The 14,310-nt window shown below is 38.6% G+C and overlaps 1 protein-coding gene across 1 annotated transcript in view; it reads left to right on the top strand.

Moving 5' to 3' along the window:
• Positions 1 to 5,924, top strand: part of LOC130835707 (ATP-binding cassette sub-family C member 4-like) — a 159,268-nt gene extending 153,344 nt beyond the window's left edge. The window contains exon 30 of the mRNA XM_057707455.1: positions 5,790 to 5,924. Within this exon, the coding sequence (XP_057563438.1) occupies positions 5,790 to 5,924 (135 nt within the window). The remainder of the gene's footprint in view (positions 1 to 5,789) is intronic.
• The last annotated feature ends 8,386 nt before the right edge of the window (positions 5,925 to 14,310 follow it).

Here is a 14,310-nt window from a genome sequence, read left to right as displayed (position 1 = left end):
CAAAAACATGCCAAGGGATTTCATTCAGGTTTTCAGAGGGAAAGATAACTAATATGGAGGTGGAGAGATAACTAATATGGAGGTAGAAAGCACAGCTGGGAAGAAGAAATACTTTCTGACTGAGGCACTTATATGTAAAAGCAGCAGCTTTGGGAACGTGGCTGTGGAGGTCACCATGACCTACCCTTCGTCATTCCCTGGGTGAGAAGAATGATTTATTATTTCATGACCTAAGAAAGGATTTTGAGTTAACACTTGTCACATTGTCTAGTTACTGAGAAGATCACAGGCACCTATTTTACCAATGAGGGACCTTCACCTTCCAAGGTTGGGTAACTGTCCTTGTGTCACCTGGCAGCCAGAAACAGACGTCTGACACTCAGCTCTCCCCTCGGCTCTGCTTGTCCCTCAGCGGAATCTCCCCTTATTGCTTGTCGCCATATTGAAAGCTGTTCCCGGCATCTCTTTCCTATCATCAGGGCTTTTCCTCCACTCTGTCCTCCCCCTACGTCTTCCTGCAGCCACCCCACTATCACTGATGACGTCCTGCCAATGAAAATGGGTCAAGTTATTTTGCAACAGGTCCATCTAATTTTTATGTCTAGGACAGCTACCTGGAATATCTGCAGAGACACAGCCTTGACAAACACATCTTCATTAAGCTTATGTAACTGACTGACTCATCCAATATAATGCATTTTTCCTTAACCTACTAGAGAATGACAAGGAGTTCAAGGCTGGCATTCCTGGAGAGATCCTGCGGTTGAGGGATTATTATTACACCAACTTGAATATGTGGTTTAGTTTGTAGTTTAACTTGGGTTACAGGAAAGACTGGGGACACGGGGAGATTACAGGAGCCTTTTCTTATAAAGGATGTTAAAACAGAAATTTTAAATTATACATATTTTTCTGTACACAAAAAGAATTTAGAGTTGCTTTATGTTTATTTGTTCTGAAATATCTAGAATCTTTGCTCAAACCAGTAAATGTAAAGGTAAGTTGGTAAAATACTATCCCTGGCCTTTTTTTAGTCTGCGTCCTAGTGTAGCTCTTGTTGCCCCTGACATGAGCTTTGGCCACTCTTTCAGCTCCCCCTCCACTCTGACTGCCCCTTTTCTTCTTTCTCTTTTCTAATATTTGACAAAAATGAATTTCAGGCCTCCATCCTCAACCTTGGTTTGTCTCTCCCTCTTTTTCCCTCTCACTCTCCCTCTTGCCCATAGCCATCAACCTGGGGCATGTGGTCCTCCAAGTCCACATCCCTCATCCTATCATCCCTGTATCCCACTGCCTTAGCTTTTTCCTATGCCAGCTAGACTCATTCTCCCCTTGATCTCACTCTATAGTCTTAACAAACTACACCATTGAGCAGTTACCCAATTATCCCCTGAATTTAGTTTCCTTTGTATTTAACTTTCAACCAGCATGTATTATGTGTTTGTTACCTGTCATGTATAATGCCAGGGCCCTGAGATGCAAAGTAAACAAAGGAAACCACATAACTCTGCCCTTCAGGAGCTGCCAGGCTTACCTCCAGCCCTCTTGGCCATGTTGTTCCCTGTGTCTGGAATGAGCACTGTCCACCCACCCAGCCCCATTTCTACATATTCACATCTTTCCTTTCTTCAAGGCCCAGTTCACAGCCCTCTGTCCTCCTTGAAGACTGTCCTCACAACCTCTGGCCAGAAGTCATCTCTTCTGTTACTAAACTCCTTGTGGTGCATTTTTTCTTGCATTTTAGACACTTGAGGATTTTCTTCTCTTTCTCCTTTCAATACAGGATCCCTGAAGGCAGAAGTCCTGACTTACTTGTGTTTGCCTCTTCCACAGTATCTAGCATAATGCCATTAGTGCAGTTAAATATGCAATAAATATCTGCTGAATAAATTCAGAAATTAATGAAAATTTACTTAAGTTTTCCTCAAATGTGTTTTGGTCATGTGTTACCTTTTTTTTAATTGAAGTATAGTAGATTTATAATATTGTTTTAGTTTCAGGTGTACAGCAAAGTGATTCAGTTATATATATATATATTTATATTCTGAAATATATATATTTCAGAATATTTTCAGTTATAGTTATTACAAGATATTGGACATATAGTTCCCTGTTTTATACAGTAAGTCCTTTTTCCTTATCTGTTTCCTTATCTAGTTTGTATCTGTTGATCCCATAGTCCTAATTTATATACCCTTTCCCTTTCCCTTTTAGTAACCATAAGTCTGTTTTCTATGTCTGCAAGTCTGTTTCTGTTTTGTATATAGATTCATTTGTATCATTTTCTAGATTCCACATATAAATGATACCATAATTATCTTTCTCTGACTTACTTTACTTAATATAAGTTTTCTCTAGTTCCACCCATGTTTGTGCAAATGGCACTATTACATCATTTTTATGGCTGAGTAATATTCCATTTTGTGTGTGTGTATGTATGTATATATATATATACCACATTTTCTGAAATCAGTCATCTGTTGATGGGCACTTGGGTTGCCACATCTTGGCTATTGTAAATAGTGCTACTATGAATATTGCAGTGTGTGTATCTATTCAAATTATAGTTTTCATCTTTTCTGGATATATGCCCAGGAGTGGGAGTGCTGGCTCATATGGTAGCTCTATTTTCAGTTTTTTAAGGAACCTCCGTACCATTTTCCATACTTGCTGCACCAATTTACATTCCCACTAAAGATTCCCTTTTCTCCATATCCTCTCCAGCATTTATTATTTGTAAACTTTTTGATGATGGCCCTTCTGACAGCATGAGGTGATACCTCATTGTAGTTTTGATTTGCATTTCTCTCATAATTAGTGATGTGGATCATCTTTTCATGTGCCTGTTGGCCATCTGTATGTCTTCTTTGAAGAAATGTCTATTTAGATCTCCTGCCCATTTTTTGATTGGGTTATTGGTTTTTTAATATGGAGTTGTATGAGATGTTTGTATATTTTGGAGATTAATCCCTTGTTGGTCACATCATTTGTAAATATTTTCTCGCATTCCATAGGTTGTTTTTTCATTTTGTTGGTGGTTTCCTTTGCTGTGCAAAAGCTTTTAAGTTTTTTTTTTTAATTTATTTATTTTATTTATTTATTGGCTGCGTTGGGTCTTCGTTGCTGCACACGGGCTTTTTCTAGTTGTTGAGAGCAGGGGCTACTCTTCATTGTGGTGTGCAGGCTCCTCATTGTAGTGGCTTCTCTTGTTGCAGAGCATGGGCTCTAGGCACGTGGGCTTCAATAGTTGCGGTACATGGGCTCAATAATTGTGGCTCATGGGCTTAGTTGCTCCACGGATGTGGAATCTTCCCAGAGCAGGGCTCGAACCCGTGTCCCCTGCATTGGCAGGTGGATTCTTAACCATGGCACCACCTGGGAAGTCCAGCTTGTAAGTTTTAATAGGGTCCCATTTATTTAGTTTTGTTTGTTTGCTTGTTTGTTTTGGTTTATGTTTTGGCTTTTATTTCTTTTGCCTTGGGAGACTGACCTAAGAAAATATTGCTATGATTTATGTCAGAGATTGTTTTCCCTATGTTCTCTTCTAGGAATTTATGGTGTCATGTCTTTAAGTCTTTAAACCATTTTGAGTTTGTTTTTGTACATGGTGTGAGGGAGTGTTCTAATTTTTCATTGGTTTCCATGTAGCTATCCAGCTTTCCCAGTACCACTTGCTGAAAAGACTGTCTTTTCTCCATTATATATCCTTGTCTATTCTTTCATAGATTAATTGACTGTAGGTATGTGGAGGCATGTGTTTTAAAATTGCATTTTTTCTTCTTCTTCAACATCAGGAGGAGTGGTTATGTTCTATCATGCTATGCTTAAGAAAAAATACACATTTGGGGCATCTAAATTGGCATGCCAAGTTATAGGACATTTAAATTATTATGTGGATGTGACAGATTCAACTATTCTTAAACTCTTTTGAGAAAGCCTCCCTTAGCAATGCTTCATAGTAGTAAACAAAAGATTAACAGGAAAATGGCCTTTATGAGACTTAATAAATGTTTCCCATTAAATACCATGGATGGAATTAGCTGCAATACCTAGATGTGGAGAAATAACCTGTGTCCTGCTTACAGTTTCAGTGTATTCTCTTAAGATACATTTACTCGAAATGTTGCACGAAGGGGGACCCCTTCCAGGGCCCAAGAGTGGGCTCTTGTCTAACACTCAGAAATGAATTGTCCAAGGAGACACACATGCTGACAAAGCAAAAGACTTTATTGGGAAGGGGTACCCAGGTGGAGAGCAGTAGGATAAGGGAACCCAGGAGGACTGCTCTGCCATGTGGCTCGCAGTCTCAGGTTTTATGGTGATGGGGTTAGTTTCCAGGTTGTCTCTGGCCAATCCTCTTGCATGGCCCATCTTTGGTCTGACTCAGGGTCTTCCTGGTGGTGCACACATCTCTCAGCCAAGATGGATTCTAATATGAAGGCTTCTGGGAGGTTAGGGCAGGACATATCATCTCCTCCTTCCTCCTTTTAGCCCCTCTTGAATTCTTCCAGGTTAGTTTTACAAGACATATTATGGGCTAGCATGTCCTCCCTCCTTTTGGCCCCTCCTGAATTCTCTTGGTTAGTTTTTGATGGCAGCACAGTGTCCCTTATCAGGACCTCTTTTTGCAAGACAACTCATATAAGTGGTTATCATGGCGCCTGGCCAAGACGGGCAGTTTCAGTCAATGGTTCCCTAACATAAATATGACCTAAATAAGGGACTAAGTACCATTTAGCACCAGAACTGTTTTTATAGCTATGTCGTTTGGGTTAATTGTTCAGACTCCTTTTTCCCCCTCCAAAACCATTAAGCAAAGCCACTAAGTACAAAGGCAGAGGTAAGAGTTCCTTCCTCCACCTTTTAATTTTCAATTAGTGGACATATCTGTGCAATAAAAGGACTGAAAGGCAGGCAGGTGAATAAAGAGAGAAAAAGAAGCAAAGGAAGATAGTTTGTGAAAACAGATTCAAATCCTTGGCAGTTCAGATTGGGCTGCCCCCACGTGCTGTGCAGGTCATGATCATCAGAATTGGAAACTCGATTTCTTACTTGCTTCTTAAGTCTTATCCAAAGAGAAAATTGGATTTCTAGAGATTTCTTCTGTTCAGAGCAATTCTGCTAAAGCTGCCTATTTAGCAGCTCTTTTTGCCAGCCTTTCACTCTCAGAGTAATAAAGTCCATCTAAAGCCAACTTCAAAAAGCATCTTAACCTCTGCAACAAGGGATTTTGCCCTTCTTAGCAGCTGACATAATCCAGGGCTCTAAAGAAATTCTAAAAGCATTTGCTTCTTTCCCAAATATTGCTCAGATTCTGTCAAACCAACATGACAATTTGCTGTCAGGTCACTGCCATCTGGTTTGTAAGACATCAACCCACTTTTTAGATAAATTGAGTTTGATTTTCTTGAATCAAGAAATTTTCCAATTCTGAATGTTTGTATAAATAGCCCTCAGAACTCAGAGTCTGAGGACTAAAACACTAACTAATGATAACCACCCAGATGCCCTGGGCAGAATATAAAATGCTACAGACTGCTGTAGGCCAGTAATCATCCTCTACAACTTACATTTTCTTCCTTTCCTATAACATTATAATAATAAAACGTCGGGTTAGGCCATTGCTTGCCTAGTAAAACAAGGTATTCAAACCATTTAAACACCAGCGAGGCCTGCCACCCAAATAGATTTTCTCTATTCTTCCCCTCCTGTCCCTTTACAAAATATTGTCTGAGTTATAATATGTTACTGGGAAACTGTGTGCTAATGAGTTTCTTTCTTATTAACAGGTTTGGGATTCAGGGAGACTAAAAGAATATAGACGACCGTGTAAGTTGCTGCGAGATAGAAACAGCCTGTTTTACAGGATGGTGCAACAACTGGGCGAGCCCGAGGCCGCTGCCATCACTGAAAGAGCAAAATAGGTGAGCCTGCTGCAGGGAGTTGTGATTAAAGTTGTCTCCAGGATTCACTCCTCATGATTTGGCACCAGGGGTCTGGTAACAAGCACTCTGTGCTCTTTTTGATTATAAGCCTCCAGAGACTAAGCTTCCTGTCTGGGTCTGAACAACCATCACAGGTCAGAGGCAGGTCTGCTGAGCATCTGCAGTGGGGGTGGGGTGCAGGGTGTGCGCACTCACGGGTGCATGGACATGTGCATAAGTGAGGAATTTCAGGCTGGACTCGCCACACATTGGACTCTGGGTTCAGATTCTCACAGAGCACAGAACACGCTCATTTTGCAGACCCTTTACATTTCATTCTGATTGGTGCTCAGCACATTTATAGTGCAAGTGCTGTCAAGGAACATCCTGAAAATTTGACAGTTTGAGGAGAAAAAATTTGGAATATTTTGAGTCTAGGAAGATCTTCCAGGGAAAGGTGTAGGTGATTTCTGTTTTCTAATTTGTAAAGAAAACGTCTACCTGATACTGTCACTTTATCCCGACTTCTTTGTTCTTTAGAATTATGTCCAGTTACCCCTCTATGCTTCCTCTTCTTTCTAGAAGATGAAATTGTCATCAGGACAAATCAAGAACTCACAATACCTTAACACTGTATTCTGAATGGTGTTTGAAATTTTACAAAGTACCTTCTCAGAGATGAGGTGTGTGAAAGCACTAAGCACTGTACATGGTGTGAGAAAGGTGGTTGATGAGTAACATTCAGGTCACGTGGTATCTTTCTAACAAAGGTGAGGTGGTGGTATCTCATTTATTGCACAGATGTGATAACTGAGGTCTGGTTTAAGGGATTTAGCCATTGTCATGCAGCCGCCTATAATTCTTTCTTGAACAAGGTGTGAGTGAAGTTGATGGAAGGATGGAGGGAGGGAAGGAAGGTCTGGTGTTCTTGCCCCTTGAGATGCATGGGATGAGGCTTCCAGCTGTATGTGGTGAGGCTTCCCATCAAAACTTTATTTCTGGGCATTAAATTACAGGTGCATTTTTACTTCTTCATACACTTTTGTGTTTCTCAGGTATTCATTTGAAAGTAGAATAAAATTTTGTAATACATAAAATACCTCTTAAAGAAAGCATGTCCTAGTTGGGCTTCCTAGGTGGCAGAGTGGTTGAGACTCCACCTGCCAATGCAGGGGACACGGGTTCGATCCCTGCTCAAGGAAGATCCCACATGCCACGGATCAACTAAGCCCGTGCGCCACAGCTACTGAGCCTGTGCTTTATAGCCCGTGAGCCACAACTACTGAGCCAGTGTGCTGCAGCTACTGAAGGCCACGCACCTAGAGCCCGTGCTCTACAGCAAGAGAAGCCACGGCAATAAGGAGCCCGCGCACCACAGTAAAGAGTAGCCCCCACTCACCGCAACTAAAAAGAAAGCCCGCGCACAGCAAAAAAGATCCAACACAGCCAATAAAATAAATAAATTTATAAAAAAAAAAAAAGGAAAGCATGTCCTAGTATCTAAGTACATCTATATGACAGATTTATCTAAAATGTAACCTAAGTTCCCTCTGTCACTGTTTCATCTCATTTCTCCACCTCAGAAATGAAGAACTATATCTTCCACTGCTCATAGGGTAGGAAATTACACAGGGTCACAGAGCTGGCTGAAGAGTTGGCAGAGTCAGAGTTCGAACCCAGGTTTAGGGTTGATGAATTCTGTGTTCTGAACTTGTATCATATGCAAGTGTAGAGAAGCTGCACTTGGAGCCCTATATGTTTTATGCCTGAAATTCACAGAGAGGTTTCATCTACTAGAGCGTCTCCCAGTCAGAGCTTCCCTCCTATAACGTGATAATCATTTGAGTCTTCCTGCATAATCTAGTCACAAAACAGTCAGGAATCTCACAAACGCTTTTCTTCTTTTGATCTTAGGCATTCCACATCAAAGAGATGTGTCCCCACCTATGTGTCAAAGTCTTCATTTAAAAAATATGTTATCATCATATATTATTAAACCTTGAGGAATGAGAAATAGATCTCTGAATTTTAGATATGTCCAGATAAAGTAAGATAATGCGTTCAACACCCTCATTTTACAGGTGAGGAAACTAAGGCCCCTTAGAAGGAAGGTGACTCTATATATGTAATTAGTGTTTCTCTAGTTTGCAGCAGACACAAATTAGAAATCTGTTCTTTCAGTTGATGTTTCTTATCAAGTGTAACATCCATATAATAACAGACATAGGTAATAGAATTTTAAATCTTGTGATTCCTGGTCTAATAATCTTGCACTTAACAACATTAATGGTAAGTTACATTTGTGTAGTTTTTTATGATTTGTTTCACACAGTTCTCACATGTATGATTTCACTTAATCCTCATGATGGTCCTTTTTTATCTCATGTCATGGATGAGGAGATTGGGTCAAAGTTTCCCCTAAGGTCACAGAGCTGGTCCAGGGAGCACAGGGGGTGAATTGCTGGGGTGGGGGAGAGATGGAGGTTGAGTGCCGCCCTAGGTACTGTGTTCTGTGTTGAGTCTGAGAACACTGCTCCTTCTGTCACATGGTAGCCAAGGTGGGGCCATCACCCAAGCTCACAGGGTGGCAGAACATCACTCTTGGGTTTCAGTCCTACCACTGGCTCAGATCACCTCCACGGAAAGACATAAGGAAATATAGATCCTAATTCTCATCCCAGTTGAATGTCTTCTTGACATTATTTCTGCATACGCTTGGTCGGATTGTCAGATTGTCACCTTTTTAAATCTGCAAGCATCAGATATCAGCGCATCATTCAGAGCTGTAACCCTGGGAGGATTAGCCTAAGTCAACTGGTTTTTCAGTCTAACAGATTAGAATTCATTTGTTTGAAAAAAAAACTCAACATCTGGGAAAAGTGTTCTTTAAAAAATGTTTTGTTTTGTGGTCTATAAATTTTGTTTTTTTGCTCATTGTTTCATGTATGTTCCCCTTTGATTTCTTCTAGGGGCTTTATTTCTTTATTACTGACTCCACATTATAAACAATGACAACAACGTATTTTCCTTCTCTCCATTCTACCACCAGATTTATTTGTGTAAACGTTTTTCTTCTATTGTTACCTTCAAATCTTTAAAAATACTTAAACCTCTATTATTTTACTTACTTGTATTAAATGATACCTACTCTGTCTCTTAGTTGGCTAAAGTTTGTCCTCTAGTATAGTGTTTTTTCAAACTTTAGATTGTGATTCATTAATGAGGCTGTGAAATCCGTTTAGTTAGTCACGACTAGCATGTTTTAAGAAATGAAATAGAAAAGAATGAAATGGAATTAAAGTAGCAATGTATCTTTCATAGTAAATAATTAATGAAACTCCTTTTGGTACAGATGACTATAGATGTAGATAGTGAATCTATACTGAGACTCAGTGTAAAGTTAAATGTATTTACTATTGTGGGTGGCAGTACAAGCACAAGGTTGAAAACAATGCTCTGTACCATCTTTAATGAGGGCTTCTTGGAGTTATAATCCCTGACTTATTTTAAATATAGTTAACCCTTGAACAACACAGGTTTTTATTGCACAGGTTCACTTATATGCAGATCTTTTTTTTCAATAAATAAGTACTACAGTACTACATGATACACAGTTAAATTTGTGGATATAGAGGGCTGACTGTAAAGTTATACACAGATTTTTGACTGTCCAGAGAGTCAGCACCTCTAGCCCCTGCATTGCTCAAGGGTCAACTGTGTGAAATATTTATCTGCTGTGTCTCTGATTTAAAATAACTTGATTTTCTTTCATGTATGCTGAAAGCGTTCAATTGCTAATTTGAGGGTCATTAGTTTTTCTTAGGAAATCATGTGCTCTTGATGACATCCTAGCTCTTTAGTACTCTTTAACTTTGATAATATACCTGCCAGTATGTACGCAAAGTTAAACCTGCTATAAAGATGAGGAGTTTGACCTAGAGTAATGGAAACAAAAGCAAAAATAAACAGATGAGATCTAATTAAACTTAAAAGCTTTTGCACAGCAAAGGAAACCATAAACAAAACAAAAAGACAACCTACCGAATAGGAGGAAATATTTGCAAATCATGTAACTGACAAGGGCTTAATTTCGAAAGTATAAAAATAGCTCATAAAATTAAATAACAAAAAAACAAACAACCCAGTTGAAAAATGGGCAGAAGCCCTAAATAGACATTTCTCCAAAGAAGACATATAGATGGCCAATGGGCACATGAAAAGAGTCTCAACTTTGCTAATAGTTAGAGGAATGCAAGTCAAAAGTACAGTGATGTACCACCTCACACCAGTCAGAATGGCCACCATTAAAAAGTCTACAAATAACAAATGGTGGAGAGGGTGTGGAGAAAAGGGAACCCTCCTACACTGTTGGTGGGAATGTAAATTGGTGCAGCCACTATGGAAAACGGTATGACAGTTTCTCAAAAAACTAAAAATAGAGTTGCCATATGATCCAGCAGTCCCACTGCTGGGCATATATATACCTAGACAAAACTATAATTCAAAAAGATACATGTACACTTATGTTCATAGCAGCATTGTTTACAATAGCCAAGAGATGGAAGCACCCTAAATGTCCATCAACAAATGAATGGATAAAAAAGATGTGGTATACATATATATATATACACACACACACATACACGTATGTATATATACATATACATACATATGATGGATTATTACTCAGCCATTAAAAAGAATGAAATAATGCCATTTGCAGCTATATGGATGCACCTAGAGATTATCATACTAAGTGAAGTAAGTCAGAAAGAGAAAGACAAATACCATATGATATCACTTACATGTGGAATCTAAAATATGACACATATTAAAATATCTACAAAGCAAAAAATTCTCACAGATCTAGAAAATGGACTTGTGGTTGCCAGGGTTGAAGGAAGGTGGGGGAGATAAGTATGGGAGTTTGGGATTAGCAGATGCTAATTACGTATAGAATGGATAAACAGCAGGTCCTACTGTATAGCACAAAGAACTATATTAAATAATTCTGTAATAAACCATAATGGGAAATAATATGAAAAAGAATATATATGTGTGTGTGTATATAAACTGAATCACTTTGCTCTACATCAGAAACTAACACAGTATTGTAAATCAACTATACTTCAAAAAATTGATTAAAAAAAGAACAATAAAAAAAATAGGTTCCTGGGCATACATCTGGGAAAGGCAAAAACTCTAATTAGAAAAGATATATGCACCCCAGTGTTCATAGCAGCCCTATTTACAATAGCCAAGACGTGGAACCTAAATGCCTGTCAACAGATGAATGAATATAGAAGATGTGGTGTGTGCGCACACACAGACAGAGGAATATTAGTCATGAAAAAGAATGAAATAATGCCATTTGCAGCAACATGAATGGATGTAGAGAGTGTTATACTAAGTGAAGTAAGAAAGAGAGAAAGACAAATATGATATCACTTATATGTGGACTATAAAGATACAAATGAACTTATTTACAAAAGAGAAAGACTCATAGACATAGAAAGCAAACTTAAGGTTACCAAAGCGGGGGGGCGGGTGATAAATTAGAAATTCGGGAGTAATAAATACACACTTCTATATTTAAAATAGATAAAGAAGGACCTACTGTATAGCACAGAGAACTATATTCAGTACCTGTAATAACTTATTATAAAGCGAAAGAATCTGAAAAAGGATGGACATATATATATAACTGAATTACTTTGTTTTACACTTGAAACTAACACAACATTGTAAATTAATTATACTTCAATAAGAAAAAAGAATACATAAATAAATAAATAAATAAATTTTTAAAGAAAAGATGAGTTTTAGGATTACCGGGATTGAATTCAGGTCATGCGGTTCAGTGGAAATGAACAGACAGAGTTTTGAGCCAGAATTCTACATGTATTAAACGATTGATTGTTGGCCTTCATCCATGCAGGGGAGCATTTATTGTTCTGTTGCTTTTAGATCTAATTCATGATAGTGGCTTTGTTTACGAGCTGGAGTTTAAATACTAAATTTAGTTTCAACCTACATTGGAGGAACTATAATGAACCAAGCCCAGGAGGAGGAAGGGGAGAGGTCAGAGAAACCCACCACTCACTGGTCTTAAGTTCTGCTTTGCCCTGAATTTGAACTTTTTTGACATTGTCTTTTTTAATCTTCATAACCGTTCTGAGCTGGCAGTATTCTCCCTCAGATGGAGAAAGTGAGGCAGAAGAACCTAAGTAACTTCTCAAAGTCACAGTTAGAAAGTGTTACTAATCTTTTAGCCACCTTTCTGCTCCTGAGTTATCATATTCACTGAATTAAATGTGCCTCAACTTCGACTTTGGGCTTCTTTAAAGATAAAATCAGAAGATTGTTTTCATTCTTTAAGCTGTGTGGTGCTGTTACTTTCCATGCACTAAGGGGCCATGTCTCATAATCACATCCAACATTTAGCTCAGCTTGTTTTCAACCTGCAATTTGTTAACATCATTGAGTTCCTAGGAGGTAAATCATTGTCTCATTTCACAAATGAGGCAGCTGGTGCAGAGAGAGCTTCAGTGATTTTTTTCCCAGGGTCAGCAGTGGCCCCAGGAGAAAGAGGTGAGACTGGGCCTCTCCATCCCAGGCTCAGCCCATCCTCGAGGACTCTGGTAACAAGTATTCAGTCATTTCAACTTCCTTCATAACCTGTCCTGTGAAAAAGATGACTTCTCTCGCTTGTGCTGTTAGCCAGAGTGTGCTCTACACCATGGCAACAGATGAGAGAAAGAAAAGTCGAATCAAGAATTTTATACACAGGAAGCTAGGTTTCAGTATTCAGTTTCCAGTATTTCAGACCATGAAGTAAAGAGCATTTTGGTTAGAAGTTGCTAAGAATAACATATTCTTTATAAAAAATTACATTCAGAAGGGCTTTGGGGAAAGGAACCAGGTGATTTTGGGAGGACTGTCAAGCAATAGAAAGTGAAATGTATTTCTTTTTGTTCTTTTGGCTGTTCTTAGCTTCACCAAGAGAGTACTTAATATATAACCACACAAAATATGGCTAGGTTAATAACATGGAGGAGGGAGATGATATGCAGTTAGCCTCCCCCAAAGGCCTTATTTTTAAATCCTTGCATTATAGTGGAAATAGCCCTAGATTTCACCCAGTGGGTGAAAGAAATTTTGTAGAATTTGTTTTTCTTTTTAAGTGACATTTTAATATATAGCATTTCACACGCTGTGTTGTTTTGGGGGTAGCAAGAATGCAGGCAACAAAAGAGAAAGTACACTTATTATGAAGGTAAATGTCTTCGCGCTTTTCTATCTCATGTGTGAAATCCACTGTCTCTTGTGATAACTTTGTTGACAGGACGCACTAATATATTTGGAGCCAGATTTTATCAAATAGATCTGGAATCATGTCTAAGCGACGCAGCTCATGACATGAGTCAGCCTCAGATACAGATATACAGATACAGATGGTACATTTTCTGTTTTAAAGACAACTTTTCACATTCTTCTTTGGGGAAAAATAATTGAAGTCTGTTTTCAACCAAACACACTTTGAGATAAGGGCTCACAAACTTTGACATTATTTCATTTTATGTGTGAAAATGAGAAACCCTCTAGCAGATGCTAAATTTCCCAGGCTCTGTCCCCTGTTTTTAATTTATCTCCAGGTTTTGAGTCAGTAAAATGATTTTGCTTTTTAATTTAATGTAGTGATAAAGCATACCTGTGAATCAGACTGATCAAAACTAAAATGGGTCTACAGGTGGTTTGGCATTAAGCCCAGCCCCACTGAGGGTTTTAATGGGGCTACTTCCTCCATAGAATAACTACATTCCTTTTTTTTAAACTGTGCCTCCACTAATGATATGATTTGCCTCACATGAAGAAGTGGACATAGGAGTGCGTTACCTTAGAAAGGAGGACTTTAAACCTACTAAACATGTTGTTTTTATTTATCTTTTTCTTCCCTTCAGGTGTACATCAAAAGGAGGTAGCCAGATATCACTCACAGTGACCTTGTGGCTATGAACGCTTCCAGTGGACAACCCTCAACCCCAATAGTTTTTGAGTCAGCACTTTGATTCTACCATGATGTCAAGTTTATTCCAAAGGCATTTTTTCCAACAGTTTTTGTACTACATAAACTCTATTGTACTTTTTTTTAACACCAGCAACAAATATTTACACATACAATATGTTAATCTGGATTTTGTTCTCCAACTTCATCCAATGATTTCAAGGTCTAACAATGATTTATTATTTTTGTTTATATGTTATACTATTTTTTCTTTTTCAAATCAGAGGTGCAGGCCACCAGTAAAAGCCATCTACCAGATTTTGTGCCTTGAGAGACTCCAGAGCTGAAGCTCATTTTCTAAGGTATAAAACAAAGCTGTCA

Source organism: Hippopotamus amphibius, chromosome 14 (assembly GCF_030028045.1).
Source record: "Hippopotamus amphibius kiboko isolate mHipAmp2 chromosome 14, mHipAmp2.hap2, whole genome shotgun sequence".
NCBI lineage: Eukaryota > Metazoa > Chordata > Mammalia > Artiodactyla > Hippopotamidae > Hippopotamus > Hippopotamus amphibius.
Note: the sequence above shows the minus strand (reverse complement) of the source record. Positions and strands in the feature narration are given on the sequence as shown.